Raw genomic sequence first — 26,671 nt, 5'->3', positions numbered from 1 at the left:
CCACTTTCAACATTAAAATTGAGTAAATTCAACGAAACATTTTTTTCAGTGAGTGTAGAGAATGACAGGTCTGAGGCTGTGTAGAGAATGACAGGCCTGAGCTAGCTAAACCTGTTATTACTTAAGATGCATCCACACAGTCAGATGTATGAGACAGTCACTGGGTTGTAACCCAGGTCAGTCGAACATGTACCGTCTGTTTCAGTGCGAGAGCGAGCCACAAAGGTCAAAGGGCACAAATTAAATCGATGCATTTGTCACATTTAGGTTTCATATTTCCGCTGTGAAAGGGTTGTGTTTTAGAGAGACGATAGAATTTCAAAGATGTTTTAAGATCCTGATTTGAAATGCTACAAATGATCTGGATTTGGTTGAGTTGTTTGGGGGGGCACAATGCCACTCCTGATGTCATGGAAAGGCCTTATCTGGGTCACAGCAGGTCAGAGAGCTCTTTAAAGGTCCACCAGTCAAAAATCTTATCTTAGCTATATTTAGATTGTCAGCACGAGTTCTTCTGCACCACTGATGTGCAGAACTCACAGGTGCTGTGATTAGCACTTAGAATTGTGATAAAATTATCTAATAAAACAAACCAAAACATTAGGCTGATTCAGTGCAAGAAATATAAATCTACAGAGAACAACGTTTTGTATGTCTTACAATGCAGTGCAAACCTTAGTCTGTCCTGTTGTGTTATGGCCATGCACTGATTTATGGGTGGTGCCCACTCTCCTCAAATCTTTGATCATCTCAGACCATATTGTCTAACTCAACTGACAGCGAGGCAATGAGGCAATAGCCTCTTTTCAGTGTGTGTACACTCAGGCTTACCTTTCATGGCCTTCTGTAACTTGGAGTAGTGTTACACAGTCTGTGTGGGAGACTGTAAAGTACATTGTGAAAATTTCATATTGGTGGCAAGAGGGACAACTAAGATCATGTTTCGAGACCAAGTGACAAAATGTATGAGGGGGTGGAGGTGCAAAAGGTGGTATGTGCATTTGGAGTCTTTGCTTGTTAATTAGTTTAAGTGGAGAAACATGGGCTTTTTTTAAGTTCACAACGTTTTTTTTTTTTAATTTATTTATCCATATATCGCCTAGATAAAGGCAAAAGTAAAGATGGCCTGTAGGCAAAAGCAACAAAAGAAGATTAACTCACTTGGTAGTTTCCAAGCACTTAAATTACGCAAACAGTTCTCCTTAAACTCCCCACTGCAGCAGCAGGAGTTAAACTCACAGGAGCATTTGTCCGCTGTGCTCCAGACTGGTCCGTCTCTCCAGGATTGGTGGGGGCCGCTTGTTTAAGCCAATAGGCAGGGCGCACCGCTAATGTCATTTGACTGTGACCGCCGAGAGGAGCACCATAGCGCACCGTGCGCCTCTGGCTTGACTGCGATGTGGTGACAGTGGGTGAAGTCAGACCAGGCTCTCTCAGCGCTCCCCTTCAGTATCTGGGGTTTAAGCTTATCGCTTTGCACAGCTTTGGGTTCAGCTTTGCGGCACAGTGGTGCACCCTCTCTGGACTTTTCATCTTATGCCAATGAGACGCAGCGTGAATCGCTTTTCTCACTTCAGGAATATTGGTTGTGGATACCCGTTTTACTGCGACTAAACGCATTGGGGGTGAGTGGACCAAGTCAGTTTTTGTTTTCTTTTAATAGTTATCTTTGGAGATTTTTTTTTTCTTCACTGTGGGCGGTTTGTAAATAACGTGTGGATTTTGTAGTAAACTTCATTTTCAAGTTTAGAAATAGCCCTAAATAGACAGTATTGATGCTGTAATAAAGAATAGCGCGGATATTTTGATCCCAATTGCGTGCTTCAGTATGAAAAACAAACGGCACCTTGAGCAATATATAGTGAGAAAACAACCCATTTAACATCCATCAGTTGAACTGATACTCTGTAATAAGCATAGGCTGCTTGTGTCAGCCCAAAAAAAGTCCTCAAACTGGCTTCAATTTTTTCCATCCTTCAACCTTGCTTTGCGCTTTTACGCAGCAGAGACACGTTTCACTTTCCCCTGCGCGTGTAGCCAGAGTAACCTCATTTCTCTACCGGTGAAAAAAGACTTGAAAAGGCGTGGGGCGTGTGGAAGTGTGGAGTCCCGGGAGCCTCCAGATGTATGGACTCAGCTGTCGCCTGTAACTTTGGTGACAACTGGTCGGCGCTCCATGACCGCTGCCTGCCCGCCACTGCAGGGCTCCGAAGCTGTCAGGAGTGCCGTCTGAGTGAGGGAGAGTGTGGTCACACACCGCGGCCGCATACAGAATGAGGGGTTACTCTCACTTTCTTCGCTTCTAGCCCTGACGGATAAGGTTGGAACGACTAAAAAATAGACCAGATGCAATAAATAAATACATAAACAAACTGAGTCATTTAATCTAAAATTTACCCTTAAACATTTATTAAAGTGAATACATTTAGCAACTTGTTTTTCAGTAGAATAACTTGTTTTGAGAACATTCTTGAGTTAGTGTTGATCCTCCTGATAGTGCTGATGTGTCTAGCGCTCAGAAACTCACTGGCTGGTTTAAAAGTGAGCCAAAGTGACTCATTAGGATGTACATTTTTTGCAGTGTAGTCAGCTCTTGGTATGAAAAAAAAAATACTGCAAGCTGCTCCAATGAATTCATCACTCCTTATGGACCTCTCACAGAGTGCTATAAACATGCCATAAAGTGTTTCCTTCGGAGAACAATGACACACCCTCAAGTTTCAAACATTTCCATTTTCAGCTGTGATAAAAAGTGTTAAACCTACAAGGCACAGGAGAGCAGTCACTGTTATATTTAACCAAGGCTGTCTAAAATAATATTTTGCTCTCAATAGAGCACAGTAAACATCACCATAAGCCATTAAATCCTGTATTTGTCCTCTTGGGGGCTGACAGAATGACAGACCCACTTGGCTTGGAGTGCAGGAGCGCAGAGTCAGATTGGCCTGAAATCTGTCACTATGGCCACAGCTGACAAAAACAGAGTGCTGCTGATCCTAGGACAGTTCAGCTTGAAGCCTATCAGCTAGGTGAGAACAGACACAGAGCGTGCCATAGTCTTTATTTAGACACATTAAATATCTACATTGTGGAAGTGATTTGTGGTATACTGGGGCGATTCAAGAGCGAGTGGATTTTAGAAAATGTAATTATAACTTTGAGCTTTAATAGTACAAAGGGGGAAGATTAGCTGCAGGTTCTGCACAATGTCAGCCATGCCACTTCAAAGTGTAACTCAGCAGGTCAAATGTTCCTATTATTGTTCCAGAAGCTATTTTCAAAAATGGTCAGCAGCACTTTTAACATTCGTTCCAGACACTGTCCAGTAAAGGAAGAAGGTAAAGAAAGTAATACTTGGAGTGAGTGTGAGTGTTGTGCACAAAGATACAGGGAGGAGAGAGCACAGAACCAAGGTGGTGGTGTCACCTAGTGGCTAGAATGGAGGTAGACGGCTTCACTGCCAAGGAGTCACAGAAACTCACCAGTGGCATTGTGTTTACAACCTGAACCACTTTACATTTTCATCCAAATAGGTGTAAAGTCAAAACATTCTTTTAAGGTTTCATGTAGTCAGGTTGAGCTGCACATAAAGGCTTTACTGAGATTTCAACTGAGAGGCCTATGGCTTAATGAAGGCATATAGATTGTCATCTGAATCATCCAGAATCTAAAACAAGTTCCATGTTGCCACATAATTTCTAATGAATGATATACAAGTACTCACTGTAAATGTAATTTGATGTACTGACATTCTGTATATCCACTGAAATTTGGGTCTCATAATTCACAGCTGTACTTATTTAATGTTTAGATAATCTAGTTGGTAAGACGTGTTGGGTTGAAGATGTGAGCTGAGCTTATACTTTCAATGATCTGCAGCAGGTGAGAATTCTGCATGATTTATTAAGTTATTTATAGACTAAATGATTTACAAGTGGTGTTTTTGGAGCAGCTCCACGTGTCACACGTTGCTGGTTCACATCTCATTTCCAAAGCCTCAAAGTGAATCAAAGGTACCATTAATAGAATCAAACAACGTTCACAAAAATGTTGTTCTAGATTTGTGTGTGAATGCGAGAGGGGAAGAAAATAGCTGGCCGTATCATAATTTTTCTTGGACACTGCAATGGAAACAGTTCTGTTCCTCCTCAGCCAACTTGATGTTTACAAGTGCTTGCTTAGTAAATGTGGATTATGTTAATGGTTTATTTTAGTACCAGAATGCATTGTTTAAAAACTGGAGGATTTAAGATTGGGCAGTAGATACAGATAGGTCTGCATTTTGCAGGAGAACCCAATAATGCAGCTTTCAATGTGAGAAACTAGATATAACATTAGCATAGTTAGTGCTCAGCAAGAGGGTTGGAGTTGGAGACAAATGACAGACATGAAGCCAGTCTCAGACATAAACAGTGGGGTATGTTGTGGTGTGTGTGTGTGTGTGTGTGTGTGTGTGTGTGTGTGTGTGTGTGTGTGTGTGTGTGTGTGTGTGTGTGTGTGTGTTTTTTGTCTGAGATAGACAAAGACAAAGTGTTCACCTATGTGTGAGTATGACTTGTCTGTAGGTGTTGGAGAGTGCATGCATGTGTGGCAGACACCCAGCTGAGTGTGAATGAGCAGAATATAAGTCCCAGTGCCCGTCTGTATACGTTTCCCACTGTTGATTTAAAAGCCCAGTACCAGTGAAATGTACACAGAGGCCTGTTTGTGCAAAGCTAGAATGAATCACCCTTGCGTCCGTGTAAATCGCCTGCAAGCCAAACACTCTGGCAGCCTTTTATCCCCAGACGTGGTCCAGCTCACCGCAGCAGGGCTAAAAGCAGAGCGGGACAGGGCCGTGTGTTGTGAGGACCTGTCAGAGGAGGCCAGTCTTTCATGCCTCTGGATGGAGAGATGTGGCATGGAGTCGGGTTGCCATAGACAAACTCCAGAGAGCAGAGCCCATTGACTGTAAACTGTTTGTGGTAGGTTGGCAGGAGGCTGGATGAAATATGGCTTGTTTGAACGCTGGTGGTCCCAGAATCTGTGGGCACTGGGCCTGGCCGAATGGACGGTGGCCTGGATGGTCAAATTTAGGGCACTGTTCACTGCGGTTGTAGAGAGTGGGATAACCACGGTGCATGCTGCTATCTGTGGGAGAAATTATAACTCTGCCTGCCATGTGGTAAAGTTCCCCGCCTGTAACTTTCAAACGGCATCATGTATGAGAGTCGGTGGGATTTGCCTGAAGCGGTGGCACACATTGGATCCACATGCTAAGCATTATTCTAAAGTGATTAAAGGTAGTTAGTGATTTAGCGCCTCCAGGCACAACTCTGTTTATTAGGAGCTGCAGGATGATGTTAGAGGAAAACGGGTTTGGCTCACACACTGGAGTTTAATGCCCCAGCAGATCTCTGGTAACCACACGGCATAATTGCGGGACCAACCATCAGACCACCGCGATGATGAAAGCCATATTCAACACACATGTTTCATTATCATCACCATGTATAGGCATGATGCTTAGCTCTGAACAAATTCTGTATAATAACCATGGCGTAGTGGTGCGAAGCCGGTTATTATCAACATGTCTGTCTTTGATAAAGGGGAATAACAGATGTAAAAATGCCAAATGTCAGCAACCTTAGTGAGGGAGTTGTTGGAAAGTCGTTTTGACCCATCCTGACACAAACATGGTTGCCTGCAGGAGGGCATGTTTGTCCCGCTGTCCTCCACATCTATAGGGATCCATCCAAGCAATCACAGCATCACAGGGCTAGAAGCAAAAGAAAACATATTACCCTGAGATAGTCATTAAAAAGCCCAGCTTATTTCCCCGGCACACAACAGGGGATTCAGTTAAAGCTTTCCGGACCCCTGGCTGGAAATATGCAAAACACCCCCCTCCCTACTCTTCCTGAGGCTCTTGTTCCTCCTGCCCTGTTGGCATTGTCACAGGGGTGGAGTCAGTGAGCGTGGATGATATGGAAAAGGTCAGTGAGGTTTAAAATGGGCTCTGCAGGACATGAGATGTTTGGACTGACAACATAGGTATTTCATGAGATGGTGATGGTGGGGACAGTTGCTGAATATCTGCCAGAATACTCCTCTCAGAATATTTACTCATTTAAACTTTGATCCTGTCATATTTTACTACATCATTAATCAGGTTTAGAAACATAATTCTGCATACAGGTGTAAATGCTGAATTTAGTTATAATAACTCAAGAAAAATACATTTATATAATTTATTTTTTGTAAACTTTTTTCGTATAATACCTCACTATGCTGCATGACCGTTTACATGACTGTAAACAATATGCCAAGAATATGAAGCAGCATTCAGTAGGAGCTAGATTTGATAAACTGTATTGCAATCAGGACAGCCGACGTGAGGTGCCCTCCTCTCTGTATAAACAGATACAGAGGTATGGTAAATTAAACTGTGTACCTTAGCCTAGATTACAAACATATTCCCTCGTTCTGTCTCTCTCACATTAATTCTTGAGGTCTAATTTTGAATGACTTCCTGTCAGGCATTCACTAGCTGCATTTTTTAATCAAATATTGTATTCTGATGCTAGTTTTAAGTGAATTTGGTTTGTGACTTTCAAGTCAGGTCACTACCTAATGTGTTTCCCACCAAATTCACTGTGGCTTTGACAGCTGTTATTAAGTATACTGTCACATGTTATGTTCAGGATTTTTCTCACACTAATCTCTTATAATTCATCTCTTCACATAGAGGAAATGTATTATTACCGGTTGGAAAATAGCAATCACAGTAGAGGTAGATGTTGTAGCATAACTTAAAGATGGGTCAATATTGACAAAGGCCAACTGAGGACATGTCTTGCAGAGCAGCAGCCTGAGGCCCACAATGGGCCCACTGAGCTGACACAGAAACAGTTCGTTTGACCACAACAACCTGACGGCAGCTCCTAGTGAGAGGGCAGTTCAAAGAGCCGGGCTTTTGTTTGCTATGCTCACACTGTCTTCCTGTTAGGGGCTGGGCTCCCAAAGAAAACAAGTGCAGTGGCTCACCAGATGTGTACATCTGTGCATGTGTCCTATCCGTAGGCAAACACACCCACTTGACCATTTAGGGAGAATGTCGAAAAAGAATGAAAACTTAAAAGAAAGGTGCTCAGATTTTATGGAAAGGAGTATTATTTTTCAAAACACACACAGCATGTATCCCCAGTCTGTCACTGGTTCCTTTATGCTGGCTGAAAATGGTTTGGTGTCATTAGTGGCCTCAGTATTAGCAGCTCCAAAAATAACACACTGATGCTGACAGAAACAGACGTATTACATGGAAGCTTTCTAAGAATAAGTTTCTCTGGAGGACTGGTATCCTTAATTTGGGGGGTGATAAGGCAGCCAGTTGTGTCCTTTTTTCCATTCCACACATACATTGTGCCAACACACATATGCATACACACTCACACACAGATCCCAGGCACTAATGACCCCATGTCTGGCCTGTATATCTGTTAAACTGACTGAGGCCTCCTGAGGGCTTCAGATTGGAACTCACTAGACCTGAATACACACACATACATAACATGGACACATTCTAGCTCACAACTCACACACCTATCCTATCCTACCACAGGCAGGCTTTTGTACCTTAAGAGACCCAGTGAAGTTGTGCAACAGATTCATTTTTATACTGAATTGGTCAAAGAAATCAAAACTGTGTCAAATTATTTAGTCAGAGCAGGCCACACTCATATTTTTCTGTTTTGGAAACGTTTTTCTATCATAAGGCCATTATCAGTCTTTTGAAGATCTGAACCAACAAACTTCTTGAATGGTGGAAAAGCCAAATTATTATCAGGTACTAATATTTAGGTTATCGCTCTACTTGATGCCAAATACATGCAACCATTCTAGTATCTCACCCAGTTTATTTACAACTACAAAAAGATTATGTCAAAACAGTTCATTTAAAGACAATATATCAAAAGAATCAAAATATACGTCAAAGCCACCAAGGTCACAGAGAAAACCAACAGCGTGTGGCAAACAGATGCATAGATTATCAGATATGAGTTTGCCTCCCAAGATGTAGGACCTCCAAACTTGCATAACCTCTTTGTCCTTTTCAGAAATGTGAAAACATTAGACATACATCTAACACCCAGCCAAACAATTCTCAAACTCAAACAGATCCAGACAAGTCTCCTCAGCCAGGACTAAACACCCAGTGGTGTATCTCATAATGAAAGAAAGTCCTGGATTTTTTTTTCTGTACATTTGAATGTGAGTCACATGAGGAGGTGAAAGGGTCAACAACATCAGAGCAACAGGGAGCCTTACAGGGGAGATGATTGGGCCTCTCCACTGCTCTTTCTGCTGTTTTTACTACCACCTTAATGACTTAAATTGTGTCCAATTAACCAGAGCTGGAAAGAAGCATCCCCGCTCTCAGTCTTGAGAGTTCCCTCTGTGCTGTGGCACTGGAGCATGTGTTTAATTAGAACGCTCTAAAAAGACTGTAACAGAGTGTTTCACCAGGAATGTTAATCATTAGTGGGATCCCGACTGAGCAGCTCTTAACTGTTTTAGAGTATTGTTGGATTCCATGGTTTGCCTTTTGAAGCCGTGCGGCTCAGGAAAATGCTTCCACGTGTGGGAATTGCCAACTTTTTCTCCTTATTTTTTTTTCCAGACTGTATCCTCTTCTTCTACAATGACTCGCTCATAGCACTCTTGCCCGAGTATTGCCTGTTTTGTTGCGGCGAGCTCATTCATGTGTCCGTTTGAGCCTGGGGCTGGAAACACAGGAAATAGTTTTCTTGCCATATGAAGGATATACTGTTGAACTTTGAGGAAAGTGGAAGAGAAAAGCCCAGATGTGTGTGACGTGCGAGGTTTAAGTGGAGTTCGAGTTGCTTTCTGAAAGTGTTAGGTCATAAGCTAAAAATTTAGTCAAGTCTCAAAGGTCACAAGTGTTGAGCCTGGACATTGATGGGTTGCTGTTTCAACAGGAGTGATCAAACCTTTTTACATTACATGGAAATGAACACATGGAAAACTTGACAGTTTTCCTGGTCATGGGGAAAATATTAAAGTTTTATTGAAGAAATTTTAAAAAAGGATGGTGAAAACAGAAACTTGTTGGTTCAAACTCATTGGCTGAAGGTGTTAATAGGGCTGTTTGGTAATTTTATGTCTATATTCATCCCAGCTTGTCCATGGAGACCACACATGATAGGCTTTGCTCTTTGCTGATCCAGTGCTTTTGTCAGTGCAAGTGTGTAGTGTAAGAGCAGCCCATTCATCCTCGGCCCACTCTGTGTGTAGACAGCCACAGGCTTTTGTTGAGTTATAGTGTCCTCAAATAAAGGGGCTTCCTCCCTTTAACAGCCCCAGGAGCTCTGTCGCTCCACTTCCCATTGTTCCCAATGAGGTCCGGCTTTTACAACTAGGTGAGAGGGTGTCAAATTGAGGGTGAAATATGACCTGTCCCAATTGTACATCTCTGCAATGTTTGGAAAAGCAGTTAGGGAGCAGTGTACCTATGATAAAGTGAAGAAACTACCAGTGTACTGACACCAGACTTTGTTTGGCAAAAGTGTGTTATGTCATGTAGCACAGGTTACTCCATGGAAACTGGACATTCATGTTGTATAACATCATAAGATACAACAGGATTACAGCAAATTAAATAAAGCAGAAATAAATGAGTAGATAAGTAATATGTTCATTGATTGCTCCCATGAAATCAGGACCATTCAAACTGACATCATCTACTTAATTATTGTGTTGGTTTTGTACAATAGTATTACATACCGTAATCTAATAATTAAATACAGACAGCTTCGTTGTAGACTTATGATTTAAGTATTGTGACCTTTTTTGTCGCTTTTTGGTAAGTTAGAAAATTAGATTTTCAGTCAGAGTTGAAAAGTTCATGTGTGCCCATATCTGATTACCAATTTAGTCCAATAAATCTCAATTTCTTCCTGTTTTTCATTTTGATTCTTCCTATTCAGCGCTCTTGAGAAACACATGATCTTTAGTAAGGTCAAGTGTCAATTGAGTACATATTTCTCTTTAATTTTTACAAATGTCTCTTGTCAGAAACTAAGCTTAGCTCTAAGCTTTGGCCTCAGCTGCCTCCAATGTGTCAGAGTGAAACAGTAAAAAGGGGTTATGTGAGGGTTATAGGGCTAACAAGCCCACAGTCTGACCTGAGTTTGTCAGCGCCAATCTAGCTAAGTCAATATCAATGCGCTGACTGCTCCACCAGTTGACCTTTTCCTCCCTCTTTCAAGGCGTAAAAAGGATTGTTGTTACAGTAGAGTGATAGGCTTTTATTGGCCTTTATAACTGAGGCTTTTGTTGGGCCTGTGTCCTGTTAATACCCGTTGGCCAAGTCATTTAAACCTTAAGAATGCCTACTTTTTATAAGGAAGCTCACACACCAGTGAGAGCTGTTCTCAACAATGGTCATCAATGACAGTAAGTTGGAGTCTGACCTTCCCTTTGCCCCTTTTTGGTTCTCCAATTTATGACATGTCTTAGGACCAAAATTTGATTTGTTTCAACAGACTACATCAGGCTTTCAAGATATTGTCCATCTCTGCGCAATCTTTCACACTGGGGCTTACAACCTTATGTTGATATGTACAAAGCATTTAGCTTTGACTAGATGCTTTGTTTTATGGATCCACTTCTTCAAGGACATGTTTGAACCAGAGAAGAATGCAGCTTTACCATCGGGGTGTTGGTTCTGATGATGATCATCCCTGTCCTGTCATTGTCAGGGCATGCTGGTCATGGGCTATCTCGCCGCTAGCACAGGGAGGTTCTTTTTCCTTTTTTTCTTTTCTTTTTCTCTTTTTTTTTTTATTTTTACAGCGCTGAGAAGGTGCAGACCAGGTGTGAGGTGCTGTTCAGGTCGTTGTGGCTATGACAGGGGAATGGGCCGTAAAGCCCCGGGGCCATAGATTTATGGGTCATCTGGTGCTCTCTAAGGTCAAGGGTCAGGGATGCATGACTTGTCCATCTTCATATTATGCAACTATCTGAGGCGGACCTTGAACTGTGCAGCCAGCTACTTCTAACTATAGAGTCAGTCAGAATGATTTTCAGGATGCTGTTATTCTGATCAAGGCTTCCCATTGGAGAGACTAAATATAATCCACAGATGCCTTTAAATAGTTGTCCACACCTTAGGTCACTGTCAAAGGCCACTGTTTCTGGTTTACAATTTCAGTGTAAGTCCTCACATTTGAACTTCAAAGATGTCTGTGATTGCCTCTGTGGACTGTTAAATCTGTTACTCAGCTTTCTTGAAAATCTGCAACTCTTTTAGGAAGGACATGGCTTCATTTAAACTTCAGATGTGTCAAAACCTCGTACTGAATGAACATGTCACTCATGTCTACGTTTTGAGGCTACAGGGAAAAGTTTTGTTTGCTCATACTGGTGTCACCAAATAGGGTCTGCAACTTTTGTCCAGATTAGTTTACCATCTTAACCCCCACCCCAAAGGCAGGGTGCTGTGATGTTCCTCCTCTCTAAGACTTGCTAATGGAGCAGGGTGCTGAGTCTTTTGGACCAGCACAAAGGCCTGAGGTTTGCTGTGAAAGGGTGCCTCTCCTCCCTGGCCTTGGCTGCTACAATGGCTTTGTCCACACACACACACACACACACACACACACACACACACACACACACACACACACACACACACACACACACACTTACAGTACATGCAACATGCAGTGGTTAACGCACACTGGGTCCGATTTTCATCAGTTTATTCACTAATTTTTCTGTTTTGTTTCTTAAAAGAAACATCAACAGATCTAAGCAGCATTTGATTTTAAATGTAAATGAGTGAACAGTCACCATACACCACCCACAATGTGATGTTTCAGCACATAAAGGTGTGAATATGAGGTGTGAAAGGGAAAAGTGACAGTCAGACGCTGTCAGTCATGTACAGGTAAACTCAGTTAGGAATGAGTGGCCATGTTTTGCCCTTCTTTTCTGACTGACATTTTGATTGAACAACACGTTTACTAGAAGACCTACTGGTACAGCACAACATCATTGTCTACATGCTAAGATCCACATACCAGCTGATGTGTGACCTGATTAAAGCAGACCCTGGACAGTTTTTGTTCCCTTTTTATGCTGTAAAGATACATTTGTCAGACTGTTGCATTGCATCCACTACATAACGGTGTTGACCTTCGTGAACCCTGTTATATCAGCCTCCACTTAAAAAACCCACAGTGAAAATGCTTCATGCATGTGTTCAAGTTCACAGAATTACGTCCTGACGCCATAGCCACAAAATTAAACAGCTGCTAAAATGTTTATAAAGAAAGCAATTTTAGCTGTTTAATAGATTCCTTGCCTCCTAGTAAAATGTTCAGTACAGTCTTAAAGTATGTTAAAACTCCACAACAAAACCTCACACTGAAAAGGATAAACTTGTAGTAATCTAAGACACAATCATGTACACTATAAAACATGTCCTCTTGGGAGAAAGTAACAGTTTGACATTGCAACCAAACAACTACCAAAAGATGCAAAAGGTGCAACTGTCCAGGATTTGACCCGAACTGGTCACTTTTGTTTTCTGAGGCAACAGGAAGAGAATCACACTCTGACATTCCTGCAGAGGTGAAGGAGAGGCAGAGGTCAACTGTGTCGTCCCAGGGAGTTTCAGTGGATGGGCCAATATGTACATGTGTCTTTTATAGAACACGTCTTTAATTTAAATTCCTGTCCTTACAGTACATGAGGCAGGCAAACAGAAAGCCTGGATATAATCTAATATTAGGTTTGTTGTAAAGTTTGTTTCAGTAGACTTTGAATATTCTCATCTTTTATGTTTGGGGTATGATAAATACAACTAAATTAGGACTGTAACTTAAAATTCTTAAAATTATAACTTTCCGGAGCCCAGGTTTACATATCCACATTACAAAGATATTCAGTTTATTATCATAGAAAACAAAACAATATAGTTGCAGATTAATTTTCATTCGGTTGGTAAATCAGTTAATAAACTCACAGTCTGGGCTCTGTCCTGAATATCATGTAGTTTCTGTAGTGTTTCACTGGTTCATTTTGCTGAACCTTACATTACAGTATGACTTCACAGATTCCCATACTGTAGTTACATGTATACATTTTTTATGACTTAATATTGTTGGACATTTTTAACCCTCATTCAGACAATGTTAAGCTGATAATAACAGATTTGTGGCTGCAGTAACTGCTTGGTATAGGATTTCTGGGATTCATATGTTAAAGGCCTGGTAGCTAGTCTCATTTAGACATGCTGACATCATGTTCAGTTAGAGGGTTATGTAAGGCTGAGCCAGGGTGTTGTAGATGGTAGGGAGCAATCTTCCGTAGCGGGATAAATAAAGCATCTTTTGTTCACCCAAGCCAACAATCACTCTATAATCATAAAGCTGTAGTTAGCAAACAGCTCTCTGTAACTTAGTGACATTTAAGGGCGTAAAAAAAGAGAGACAACCACCAGTTAAACCAAAGCCTGACTGTAACATTCACCACCTTCCCCACATCTCTGAACTGTTGATAGGGAAAGAGAAAGAAGAATGCCATGTGAAAGCTGTTGTGGATATGGGGCGGTCAATGTGGTAAAACGAGCTCTGCCATCACTGATGTGCTACTTAAAAGCGCAGTTCCTACCGGTGGTTCTCATTTGGAAGCACATGTTTGAAGTATGAGGGGAGGGTCAGCGGAGGAGAGACGCCTCGCTCTTCCATACCCTGCTGTGACTGGCTGCTCTGAGGTTAAGGGGCCGGGCTGAGGTTAAGAGGGTTGGGTTGGGGGAAGGAGGAGGAGTGGTTGATGAGTGAGACAAGGGTGGGATGACCATCTGGTTGAGCTCCTTCACGAACACGCACGCGCACACACCCCTCTCAAACACTCTCTCCCACGCACTCAGACACACATCTCCCTGACTCTTTACAGTCTCAGCTTTGATATGGGCTGTTACTGCACTGACAGCTCTGGGAGAGAAGGCTGACTGTTTGTGTCCTGGAATTAGAGCTGTGAGGATCTTGCATAGATATGGAGCCCAGAGGCTGGTGAGGCGTCTATAGCACTGGCTATAGTGGTGATAAGATCCTTATTTCCTGCTCGCCCCGGGAGAGTTGGCCTACACTGAGGTAAGACCAACAGGGAAATGACTGAAGAAGATATACTCAGGTTTCTCAACAGAATGTGCTTTGGCTGTAGCGAGGGTGGAAGAAAAACAGTTTGGCTTGAAGAAGTGGAGATGTTAAAGTATTGCACCATAACTCATCCTGAACTGTCATTTGGTACAAGATGAAACAAGTCTCTGATGCCGATTTATAAAGTTAAGATATGTATGTAAAATCTTTTGGATTATTTAATTGAATGGGAGGATGGTTTGATTATTAATCACAGTACTGTATGATTTACAAGATATACAGCATATTAAAGGTAGAGATGACAATTTATAATCTGCTTATAAGTGAAAGTCTGCTTTTAGAAGTACTTTTTTCCAGTTAAGGTGGTGTGAAAGTGTGTCAGTGGGCTCCTATACTGCAAATTAAATCCAGTGGGATGTAAATGTGTTCAATGTCTGCTACGTGACAGCAGCACGTGTATGTTGAGTCTTGGTTCAGTCTGGTCAGTGCATGCAGGTGGTCTCCCTATAGCAGACCTCTGTGGGGATGTCACTCCCATCCATTTGGTCTTGAAAAAACAGTTCCGCGGCCACGAGAGGAGGCCTCCATAAGCTGAGCAAACTCCAGCCATGTAGCACCTCAACATGGTTTAAACCGAGCTCCTCTGTGGACCTTTTGTCTGATTTTCAAGCAGTATTTCCAACTTGGCTTTATCATACTGACTGGATTCAAATATCTCCTTCCTCAGTGCTGTTTTTCAGTCCATGGTTTAAGGATGCTTGGTTAGTTTATTGGATCTTTCAATTACAGGTTTAACCGTAAACACCGGTTTACTTAGGTATACATGGGAGGCTGCTGGTTCACACAATGACTAAAGTGTCTAACAAATCTGATTTGGCCTGCTGTTTGACATTTCCTTTAAGACATATTTAGTGCCAATAATTGACAGGCTGTCATTTGAAGATATTTATGTGTACAGTGAGAGCAATAATATGCTGCATATTTTTCTGCAGTTAAGACATATCTTGTCTGACATAAAAAAAAAAAAAAAAAAGATTTGTCTTGAGTTCAAGCTCAAGTAAGCAAGGACTTTGAACAGAAAATCTTGTTTTTCTCTTCAACTACAGCCTATCCTGCATCGCTGAGCTCGCAGGAGCCAAGTTAAACATGTTGGGCCAGTCCAAACTGACAGAGAGTACTGTGTTGGGTTGTGTGCATGTCCATCATCCACTTCCTAGAGGAATATAGACAGTAATTCAGACCAGAAGCTGCTTATTTTTCCTGTGCACTCTCTCAAGGGTTGTTAATCCAAGGCTCCAGTGTCTGGATTTTGGGGGACTCTGGTGGGAGTGTTGTTGAATGTTGCTCTTTTATAATGTCACTGGTGGCTGTATTTATTGGCCAGTCACAGTATGAGGTCCTGTGAAAGGTTTGTATACCATAAAGTGATAAATAAGATGACACTGTAGTTAACACATGATTCTGAGTCTGTACAGTAATTTCTTGAGGGTTAATAGAAATAAGTGGTTATTTTGTTCCTTAATGAAGTTTAACCCATTTGTTCACTGAGCTTCTGTTACATAAAGCGTGTTGCAATTCAAGCTTTCTGTGTAAAAAAAGAAAGACAGAGATCTCTTCATCCATTCTGCATACATGTGAGAGGTTTTAAAATCTTCATTCACTGAAAACCTTTTATGTGTGTTTGAGCTTCCCTCTTTCACCTGCCTTGACCTAAATTTCCTCCCTTTTGTGGAACAAGACACATTAACATTTTCATACATGTCAGTCACCCCATTTTAGCCTCAGTCTGATAGCACCCCCGCCCACCACCACCACCACCACCCTCTGGCCCTCTGTGGGCAGATCAGTCAGATATGCAGGCCTGGAGCTCCCAAAGCCATGTTAACAAGCACCTTTATAAAGGAGTGAGGGGCTGTTAAACATTCAGGACTGCAGGGGTCTGACTAGTGTGGGAGGAGGGCAGGGCAGGGGGAGTGGAACAGTGAGGAGGGGGAGTTCTAAAAAAAATCTCACAAACCATAAGTCCCTTGTTAGAAGAAAACTTTAAAAGCTAGCACAAGTGATGATTCAGTGAGTTGGCAAGTCAGAATAAGCATGGTTAAGTTAGTTGGCTCAGTGCTTCTGTCATTCAAAAAGTTAAGGAAGAGTTCTGGGCAAACTCAGAGGAAATGAACTGCATGACATCTAAAGTAAAAAAAATTAGCATGAGAGCAGATGTAGCTGTATGAGTGGGGGCTTTGCTTAACACCGAGCCATGTACATCCTGTATTCCTCTTTGCGGGCCTGGCGGAAGTTCAAGCCTGACATTCCTGTGAGTCAGGTTTGGCTGTGTGAGACATCCTCACAGAGACTTGGCCAACATGTGAAAGCAAACATCTTTTAAACAAATGTAGCACACGAGTGAGCCTGTGCCTGATAAAATGTGAGGCTGTGAAGTTAGAGTCTCTTGGCTCCTGACTGAACCTGCCTATAGTTAGCCATCTCCCACGTGAAATCCTAGCTACTCTCGAACAAGGCCACATATTTGCAGGTTATTTTGGTCTCATTTGCAAGTCAATAGATGCAAATAGAACAAGAGAGTGTCTTATTTGTCACCCTGCTCTCTCATCTGTAGACAGGTTATCTGGGTTTCAGGGCTTTAACTGTCATGTATATGGTGATAACACATCACATCTTCAGGAGGAAAAAAGGGAGATAAACAGGCTCTTGATGGAACAAGCCTTCCGTGGATACTTTCACAAAGGCACCATTGTTCAGGACATCAGAAGCGTTTTAATGGGACATGTCATAAGCCAATCCGCCTGACTTGACACCGTGCTACAATGCAGTCACAAATTCCAAAAAAAAAAAAAAAAAGCCTATGAATCCATCGCCACCACTATCAGTCACACTTAACTCTGATTGCCTTTTACTGGTCAGGTGAGATGAGGGAATGCCAGGCCATGAGGGCTGACTTGTCCTTGAGGAAGATGAGTTGATATGAATAGCCAGTAGCATTCAAAGTGAGGAGGGGGAAGGAGGAGGGTCTGACTTGCCACTATCTCAGAAAGAGTCGTCACTGAACGAGAAGCAGGGAACACAAGTATACAGCTGATTCTGACAAGGTGTTTATGTGTGTGGACCAACATAGCCTATATCTGTATCTGTCTGCACGCCTGTGTCCATGTTGGCTTCAGCATAAATATGTGCATTCCCTCTTCATGTATGCGTAGGAGCTGCACACTCCCAGGGGCAGCCAAGCATATATATCATTCCAGGAGAGAGTGCAGGTTTTCAGGCCCCTTTACTGTCACCCCTGTGTTCAAAGGCTGCATTTGAGTGTGTCTGGTTTTCTCAGCTGTCTCTCAGCGGCCCTCGTTGCCCTTGCTGGCCATAGGGGGTGGAGGCTTTGGGGGAGGTGGTGTGAGGGCCAGGCTGCTGGACACTGGCTGGGCTCCCATTTGATCTCAGCTAGAGCCCTTGGTCTGTGAGAAATGACCACAACTGCACACACATTCATCATCTCCGTGTCTGCTTGCTCCTTACAGCAGCTAAGGAAATAAAGTTATAGGCTTTGGTCAGTGACTAACGGTTATTCACAGCGAAACTTAACAAATGAAGTTTTTGAATTGATTTGCTTCACACACTTAGTGAACTCAGAGCCATTTCCTTTTACCACACCGAAAAGAGTTGACTCACTGCTCTCACCACCGTGAAACTATAAGAACAACTAACACATTCTTCCTCTTAGAAATGAAAAGTCGCATTCATAAGCAATAACATTATAATATCAGCAAACTTAAGGTCAGTCAGTATTGTCATTTTATTTGCCATGTTACTGAATCAGCTGGCAGTTTGTAATGGTTAGTTGTGGCCATAGTGGCTGCTGCTCAGCAAATTTTACATAAAGTATGTGCACTTTCAAGTTATGCTTGACAATAAAGAATAAAATTAATTCAATTTTATCCAGATATACAGTAGTTTATTTTGTTTCAATCTCTGTTACTACTGCAGCACAGTCATTCCTGAAAATGTGTAGATATGTAGAAATGTAGTGACTATCACCACCACACACATAGGCTGAGACTGTGCCAGTCTTTGATCTTCTTGATCTATTTTTTCCCTATGTTGCATTGTCAGTGTCCAACTGAGTTTCAGTCGACCCCATCCTTCCTATTCCCCCCTGTGCATCCCTCCCTATCCACCTACTCCACCTGTCTGGCATTGCTCCGTCCATCTTGAGAAGATGAAAGGATGATCAGGCAGTCACCGTGGCAGGTTGGAAAACAAGCAGTCCAAAGAAAAAGGGGAGATGAAGGGAGAGACCAGGCTTGTGGACATTCTCCATATGGTGGCCCTGTCTTAAGGCCAGGCCTGTGTTTATACAGACCTCAGGCTCAACTGATCAAGCCAGCATCAGATCCCATGTGGTGGCCCCTCCTGGGACATAGTATGACATAGCATCTCAAAAGGCTAAAATGATGACTCATTCAGGCCTAAGCTCCGCAGATAAGGTGAAACAGTTGGTTTCTGGTGTTGTTCTTACTTTTGTGTTGATGGCAAACTAAATTACAGTATAAGTAAGGAATGTGAGGTCTGTGCAACATTGTCCAAGACGGGGGCGTACATACAAGCAATTCACTGTGTGTATTCATGAATGGTTAACTGCTTGTTATTGTCACCATAATGATATCGGACGTCACTTCATGAAGCTTTGGGAATTTCCTAATGGTCTCTATATCCTCAAAAGCCACATGAGGAGGGCACATGTTTAACTGCCACCACAACAGCAGTGAAAGGGTATAGTTCTCTTTATGAGTGTCTTTATGAAGTAGACTCATCACCAGAAGTGAACCAAGAAGCGCTGGCTCAGATACCATAATGGGCCTTTGAGGGGTGGTGTGGACCTCATGAAAGAGACACCAATGGTGTGATTCAGCTGGTGGTTAACAGTCAGTGGAATGGCACTGACATGAGAGAAGCGGATTAGATGGAGTGAGGATAGCATTATGTGGGGACTTGCTGATGTAATGGCTTGTTAACCAAAATTTCATTTTCTTGTCCACTTCAGTCCTCCCTCCTCTTCCTGTCCTCAACCCAAATCCCTTTTCTCTTTTTCTTGGTTCTCATCATCCTTCCATTTTTTTTACTTTGTCTGTCCAGTAAAAAAGAGAGTCTGATGAGCCTAGCGAGTGCGGCAGTGTCGGTGGCTGGCTTCCAGGGTGGGGCACGCCAGCGAGATTTGATGATGGAGCACAAAGTCAGTAAGCTGACCTCTGGCTTCCAACGCAGTTCCACCTCCGACGATGACTCAGGCTGTGCACTGGAGGAGTACGCCTGGGTACCACCTGGCCTTAGGCCTGAACAGGTGAGCAAAATACTGCTTACAGTGGACTATTCTTGGTGTTATTGTTCATGAAATTTGTGATGGTGTTGTGAGCTGAGTTTAAACCAGCCTGTTTAGTTTGGAAATGGCCATCTTGTAATACAAAGAAGACTTGAAGCACAATATTGTTCTCTTTAACTGTGGTATCTTTTCATTGGTTCACAAATCATTAATTCCCCAAATCACCACAGTGAATAATGGTGTATCCTCCTGACAGAGAATAAAAACAGCACTGACCTGATTCTAAGTCCCTTCTAGCCCATTTGCCTGGCCCAGATAAATGATATTCAGCACATTACTGAATAACATACCAATTAGAGTCTCTGGATAATGGAACCTATGGGACAGACAACATATTTCATTAAACTTTTGCTTTGTCCCTTTGTTTGAGGCAGACTTGTCAGGCTTTACCAGGCAGCCACTTACAGGCAGGATGTGTGTACTTTTATTTACAAACTGCGGTATGGCAAAGTCTGCTTGTGATTATCAAATCCTCTGTTAGGAGGAGGACTTGGTGGGTCGAGCCTAGTGCTGCTGGCAGGATCAGGAATCAAGGGGCCGTCTTTTAACAAGCCTTCTCCTCCACAAACACAGGCAGGACTGTTAGTTGTGTCCGCGGGGCAGCCAGTGAGATGTGGCACTCTCCCAAATCGGCTGTGTTTTTCCTCTTCACTCCTCATTTCTTTCTCTTTTCTTGCCGCGTTTCTCTCCTCTTCTCCATTTCTCTCCATCCCCTTGTTAAACAACACACATGGAAGCAATGAGGGGGTGATGGGCAAGAAAAGATGGGTTCACAGCAACAGAAAACCTTAAAGCCCAAACATGCAGGGCCTTTTGTTTGGGAAATGCATGGGTCAACTGTAATGCCTTTACTGCAGCTATTGCCCTGAATAGGCCATGTATTATGGGTCATCATTACAGTGAAGGAACACATAGGGCCGAGGTGATAGCTGACTGTTCCCCAGCCCCTAAGGAGCTGGATGAGGGGTAATAGCAGCATGAAAATGTGCATAATTTATGGTGGGGGGCAAACGTTGGGTTGATTGTCAGGGTAAATTGCCTATACCCCCCTCTAGACGGCCAAAGCTGCAGGAACCCCCCCCCCCAACACACAAGACAAGCACATCCCACCTCTTTATCTAGCTGGCTGTAATGGCCCCTCCCTCATAAAGTTTAGTTTTCAGTGGCCAGCCCCAAGGGTCAAAGTGCCACCGCAACAGGCTGCTTTGTCCTGTCCCTATAGAGACAAGCATATGACTGGAAAAATACAAGCTTTAAACTGATTTGACCTGTTGACCTGTTTGGACTTGTTTAGTGCAGAATAAAATGATTGCTCTAGTGCCATCATCAAATAGTGCTGCTGCTCTGTGTTGTCCTTTTTAAATAAAGCTGGCTTGGGGGTTTGGAAAAACTAAAGCAAACACTTTTATTCCACAAGGTCAGTCTTCCATACATTTTACACAGAGCTGTCCCAGAATGTGTCTCATCACAAATTAATGTGATGGTTCTTTGGTTCCTCTGGAAAATAATTTGTGTTCACAAATATGGGCTGTTCTGTCCAAGACAATAACGATAATATATTGCTGCGATTCAGTGCATGAAAATTTGGGTTTTAAAAGCTCAGCTTCTTGGGGAACTGAACCTTTTAGTTAAAATAAAATGTTTTTTTTCCCTTATCAGTGATATGTTCAGATTTTTAAAATCTTTTTCAGCAAAGTTACCAAAACCTAGTCCTCGTGCCTAGTCTTGATGCTGTCTAATTTTACTTGGTGTCAGACGGCATGCTTTTATGTCTAATCACCTTACTCCATGCCATGATTTCCCCAGGTCCAGTTATATTTCTCCTGTTTGCCTGAGGATAAGATCCCCTATGTCAACAGTCCTGGAGAGAAGTTCAGAATCAAGCAGCTCCTCTATCAACTGCCACCACATGATAATGAGGTGAGAATATTTTGATTGCATGGTCATGAATGCAAGTATCAGAAAATTCATTCCAGCAGGTCTTCTAATGTATGCCACGATTGCAAGAAAGTTCCACTCTCCATTTTATTTGAGTAGCTGTATCTGTTGCTGCCTGCAAAAAACCCACAGCGTTAAAAGTCTTACCATTTTCATGCCATCCCACTAATGTGAGCCCATGGCAATCACGTTGACATCACACTGGGGGATTTTTGTTCCACAATCTTGTAGACATGTAGTGTGGGCACAATGTGACTTTTGACTTGATGATTTTATGATGTTTGCCGGGAGCCCCCACCAGTAAGATTCCTGTCATAGCAGTGGTTTTTACGAGGAGTGCTCAGCAGGCTGGAGGGATGCTGACTGAAAGAGGCTTTATGTGATGCCACCACCGCAGTGGCACCACAGTTCGACTTGGCTGTCTCTCATCCTTTGTTGCCCGTCCTCTTGATTTCACTCTAAACACTGGCCTTGTTTGTGTAAACGTCTGCTTTCCCTCTTGTTAAGGCTTTGGGAAACATCAAAAAGGCCTGTTGTAAAAATGAGATTCTCAATCAGGGATTGTGGGTGGAGATATGTAGGGGGGTGTAGGAAGGGCAAGCTGGGGTCAAGAGTTGCCTTTGTTCAGCATGCTCTGGTATGCACTCTGCCCTCTCTTATACTTACCTAAGTTTAGGTTATTAGTGGCCAACAGTTGCAGGCGCAATTGGATCTTTCAAGGGGCATAATATGAAATGGTCACTTGAACCACTTAAACCAAAAAAACATATCCCACCCAGCAAATTATTATTTTTTTTAAACTAGGCCTTTAAAAGAGGGAATCATCCCATTTCACGTGTGATTGTGACACTGGCCCTCTTAACCATAACTTATCACCTTTCATCTCAGGTGCGCTATTGCCAATCCCTCAGCGAGGAGGAGAAGAAGGAGCTACATATGTTCAGTGTCCAAAGGAAGAAGGAAGCACTGGGGAGGGGCACAATAAAACTGATGCCACGAAATCTTCTGAACAGCATTTGTGAGCATGTATGTTCCCTGTCTTGAATGTATCATTTACAACTGTGAAAACAGAGAGTACTGAAAGAGTGACAGTAGAATGAAGTTGTCTCGAAGTTAAGGACCAAAATCCTTCTTCAGCTATACTATTGAAAAAAGATTTGCTGCCTTTCCTTTGTGCGCCTGCTCAATGGGTATTTGGCTAATCTGCATCCAGTTTTAACTAAAGCCCCAGAGGGAACGCTGAAATAAAGATCTCAGTGTCAGCCATGCTATTTAGGAGATCCCTAAACACAAGCTGGATTTGCAGCCCAGCAGACTAAAGTATTCTCTATTGAGTGGTTTGGAGTAGCTCAGTACAGTGAATTTACAATAATCACTGAGCAGCCAGAGGGTGCCCATAAACCTTGTCAAAACATAGTCCCACTGATGTAGCTTTCCACAAGACATCCATACATTCTCCAAGATTGTTTTCTCTTGTTTTCTTCTTTTTAACTTCCTGTCCTATCCAATGTGAGTGAAGCTGATTTGAAAAGTCATGTCCTCATATGATGCACTGGTAGGGAAGATAGATCAGGAAAGAAAAACAAATCAGCCACTCTGGGACTGCAGTTAGGACAATCCAGTGGGCTGGCACACACAGATGGGCCACATATTTACTCCCTCATCAACAGAGAAAATGAACTTGGAAGCCATATGATGATCTAGTTTCTATTGGAAAGGCTCTGTTACATTAGGAGCAAATTTGGGCTTAAAAACAAAGCTATGCCCATGCAGTTGTGTGATAGACTGTGTGATAGATGTAGTTACCTATGCAGGATTTACATAACCTTACCACAGAATTATCTTGAACTGTAGCTAATGTGCAATTTTTAGAGTAATTTCTGAATCTTACAATCAACCATGTGATCATGTCTGTGTATTGTAGTGTGGTGAAAACATCAATGGTGGAGAGATGGCAGTGTTTGCCTCAAGGGCGGGCCCTGGGCTGTGCTGGCACCCTGCATGCTTTGCCTGCTCCACATGTAGCGAACTGCTGGTGGACTTGATCTACTTCTACCACGATGGAAAGATCCACTGTGGAAGGCACCATGCTGAGCTACTCAAACCACGCTGCTCAGCCTGCGATGAGGTAAAACTACAAGACTGAAATACAGAGAAAAAACTATGTAGTAGAGGAAAAACATCCAGAGTCTGAAGTTTATGGTCTTTCAAATTTCCTCTGGGACAGCAATAACATTTATTTTATTTCTCCAATGACTTGAATAAATTCAACATGAATATGCAGACTGACGACAGCCAGGAAGGCAAAAGATGTCTGAAATGTTTCATCCAGCATACATATTTTTTTACAGATTATTTTTGCTGATGAGTGCACAGAGGCAGAGGGGCGCCATTGGCACATGAAGCACTTCTCCTGTTTTGAATGTGAGACAATTCTGGGGGGCCAGCGCTATATCATGAAGGATGGCAGACCATACTGTTGTGGCTGCTTTGAGTCTCTCTATGCAGAGTACTGTGAGGCCTGTGGAGATCATATTGGTAAGATGATTTTCTAGCGTTATATAAATAAAACGCTTGTCATGATTGACCAGCCTTTAGAGTAATATTGCTAATCATCTCAACATCTACCCTTTTTTAGGTGTTGATCATGCTCAGATGACCTATGATGGGCTTCACTGGCATGCCACTGAGAGCTGCTTCAGCTGTGCCCAGTGTAAGAGCTCTCTACTGGGCTGCCCCTTTCTGCCACACCAGGGTCATATTTACTGCTCCAAGGCCTGCAGTCTTGGTGAAGATGTGCATGCCTCTGACTCCTCCGACTCTGCCTTCCAGTCAGCACGCTCACGCGAATCCCGTCGCAGTGTGCGCATGGGCAAGAGCAGCCGCTCGGCCGATCAATGTAGACAGTCGCTCCTCTTCTCACCTTCTGTCAACTATAAGTTCCCTGGCTTCAGTGGAAATGCTGATGACACCCTGACCAACAAGCTGGCCCACATGAACTTATCCGATGAGCATTTCTGGAGAGGACGTGGTGAGGACACTGAAGCACCCGAGGACCAGGAGGAGGAGTGGGCTGAGCATGAAGACTACATGACTCAGCTTCTATTAAAGTTTGGGGAACACGGGGTCTTCCAGCAAGCCAATGACTCCAGACCAACAGATTTCTGGATTGCTGAAAAGGATGCAAAGTCAAAGCAGGAGTCCTCTAAAGCTGGCAGTGGCAGTGGTGGAGGACGGGGGAGCCTGGCCAGTAAAAAGTACCAGGCAGACATGTACTGGGCCCAGTCACAGGATGGGCTTGGGGACTCAGCCTACGGAAGCCACCCAGGCCCGGCGAGCAGTAGAAAGATCCAGGAGTTGGAGCTAGATCATGGGGCTGGCGGAGGCTTCCAGGGAGAGGAGCCACAATGGTACAATGACTCTTTGGAGTGTATCACGGATGAGTTCAAGAAAACTGATCAGAGTGTCAGAGACTCCATGGACTCACTGGCTCTCTCCAATATTACCGGTGAGTAGGCCTGACATGATCAGGTGTTAGAAAGTAATCTTTCAATGTTTGGCAATGGTTGGTTTGTGCAACCATTTTATGATTTTTTTCTCTCTCTTCTCCAGGGGCCTCAGTAGATGGTGATAGTAAAGATAGACCTTTGGTATATTCCCTACAAGGTTTCCATGAACTGGAGACAGAAGACTGTGAGAAAACCAGTAATATGGGAACCCTCAACTCCTCTATGTTACACAGAAGTGCAAATTCCCTAAAGAGCCTTGTATCTGAGCAGGGGGACGAGGTGGAGGAGAATGTTCCAGAAGAGGAGGAGGAGGTGGGTCTGCCAGAGGACAGACCCAAACCTCACGTCCCTGCCCTCAGGAGGACGCGTTCACAGTCTAGGCCACAGCAGGTCAAATTCTCTGATGACGTTGTGGACAATGGCCATTATGGCGATCTCCCAGTGCGCCAGCCCCCTATGAGCGAAAGGACTCGCCGGAGAGTATACCACTTTGAGGAGCAGGGCCAGGAACTTCACTCTGGTCGCCACCATCACCATCACAGGAGGCGCCGCAGTCGCAAGTCTCGCTCTGACAATGCGCTTAACCTTCTGCCCAAGGAGAGGGCCCAAATGTGCTACAAAGTGGACCACAGAGGGAACGTCCTTGGACCTAAGGGGCACCAAGTTTTCCATGGCCAAACCAGTCCTGCTGCTTTGTCAGACTATGGGCTACAAGGTCCAGCCATGGGCAGGTTCTTGGGGCTGTATGGGGATGATGACGACTGGTGCTCCACATGCTCTTCTTCTTCCTCTGATTCTGAGGAGGAGGGCTTTTTCCTGGGCCAGCCCATCCCTCAGCCCAGGCCCCATAGACACTACTACACTGATGACTTGCCCAGCCCTGTTGTAGGCATGTCTTCTCCTCCTTATGGCCAACGGACTAAGTCCAAAAGCAAGAAAGGGCACAAGGGGAAAAACTGTATAATTTCGTAGACTTTGATTACTCTCTTATCTTCAGTTTTGGGTAATGCTCTGCCATACACCTGACTCTTGTCCTCTGTTTAAAAATGCATTAACAACTGCTTGCTATTAAAAGCTTCACAGCACTCAAGTTACCAAGGTGTTTGTGTAGGACACAAGTCCTTATTCTAATTCTTCATAGGTGTACGCTTCTGTAGCATTACAAACTGCCCGTAAAGTAAGAAAGTATTGAGTAATGCATATTTATAAAACACCATCTAAACTGTTGTTTATTTAACAGTACAGATATATTAATGTATATATTGTAGAATTTAAAAAAAAAAAAAGAACAAAATTGCTATTTTTATACCCTTGAGTTCATGACATGCTTTGTACCAAAATTGCATAAACATTTAAGTATTGGCAGTTGGTACAAAGACATATTTCCATGAGGGCGTGAAAAAGGTAATGACAAATTAACTCTGACCCACGCTCTTCAAATGTATTTTCTTCCAGGCTTGTGCACTGCTAACATAAGAGGAACACTGAGTGTATTAAAATGCCTGGTTGAGTGGTGTATTTATGGTTCACTGTATCGTAAGCAAATCATTGTAATCTGTATAAATGTACAAACTGGAATATAAGGCTAAGATAGATGATAATTGTAATAAAAATATCTATATATCATGATTTGTGTTGGTTTTTCATGTGGAACAGTATTTAAAGGATACAAAAAC

At 43.0% G+C, this 26,671-nt stretch overlaps 1 protein-coding gene across 2 annotated transcripts; it reads left to right on the top strand.

Annotated features, from left to right (window-relative positions):
* The first annotated feature begins 1,333 nt into the window (after positions 1-1,333).
* On the top strand, positions 1,334-26,585 carry prickle1a (prickle homolog 1a). Of its 2 annotated transcripts, none has more exons than XM_041038957.1 (8): positions 1,334-1,625; positions 19,305-19,509; positions 21,355-21,468; positions 22,375-22,512; positions 23,411-23,614; positions 23,838-24,024; positions 24,125-24,994; positions 25,099-26,585. In XM_041038957.1, exons 2-8 carry the CDS (start codon positions 19,321-19,323, stop codon positions 25,965-25,967), a joined length of 2,571 nt encoding a protein of 856 aa, XP_040894891.1. In that variant the 5' UTR covers positions 1,334-1,625; positions 19,305-19,320; the 3' UTR covers positions 25,968-26,585. The 2 variants fall into 2 exon arrangements, with proteins under 2 accessions (XP_040894891.1, XP_040894892.1); XM_041038958.1 differs by lacking the exon at positions 1,334-1,625 and adding an exon at positions 14,027-14,156.
* Positions 26,586-26,671: the final 86 nt, after the last annotated feature.

The sequence above is a fragment of the Toxotes jaculatrix genome, chromosome 5 (assembly GCF_017976425.1).
Source record: "Toxotes jaculatrix isolate fToxJac2 chromosome 5, fToxJac2.pri, whole genome shotgun sequence".
In the NCBI taxonomy this organism is placed as follows: domain Eukaryota; kingdom Metazoa; phylum Chordata; class Actinopteri; family Toxotidae; genus Toxotes; species Toxotes jaculatrix.
This window is presented reverse-complemented; position numbering and strand designations above follow the sequence as displayed.

Bases quoted from the DNA above. Each gene is read 5' to 3' on its own strand.
- prickle1a (XM_041038957.1), top strand. From the start codon at position 19,321: ATGAGCCTAGCGAGTGCGGCAGTGTCGGTGGCTGGCTTCCAGGGTGGG. The intron at 23,615-23,837 runs GTAAAACTACAA...ATTTTTTTACAG, and splicing joins GCTGCTCAGCCTGCGATGAG to ATTATTTTTGCTGATGAGTG. The intron at 24,995-25,098 runs GTGAGTAGGCCT...TCTCTTCTCCAG, and splicing joins GGCTCTCTCCAATATTACCG to GGGCCTCAGTAGATGGTGAT.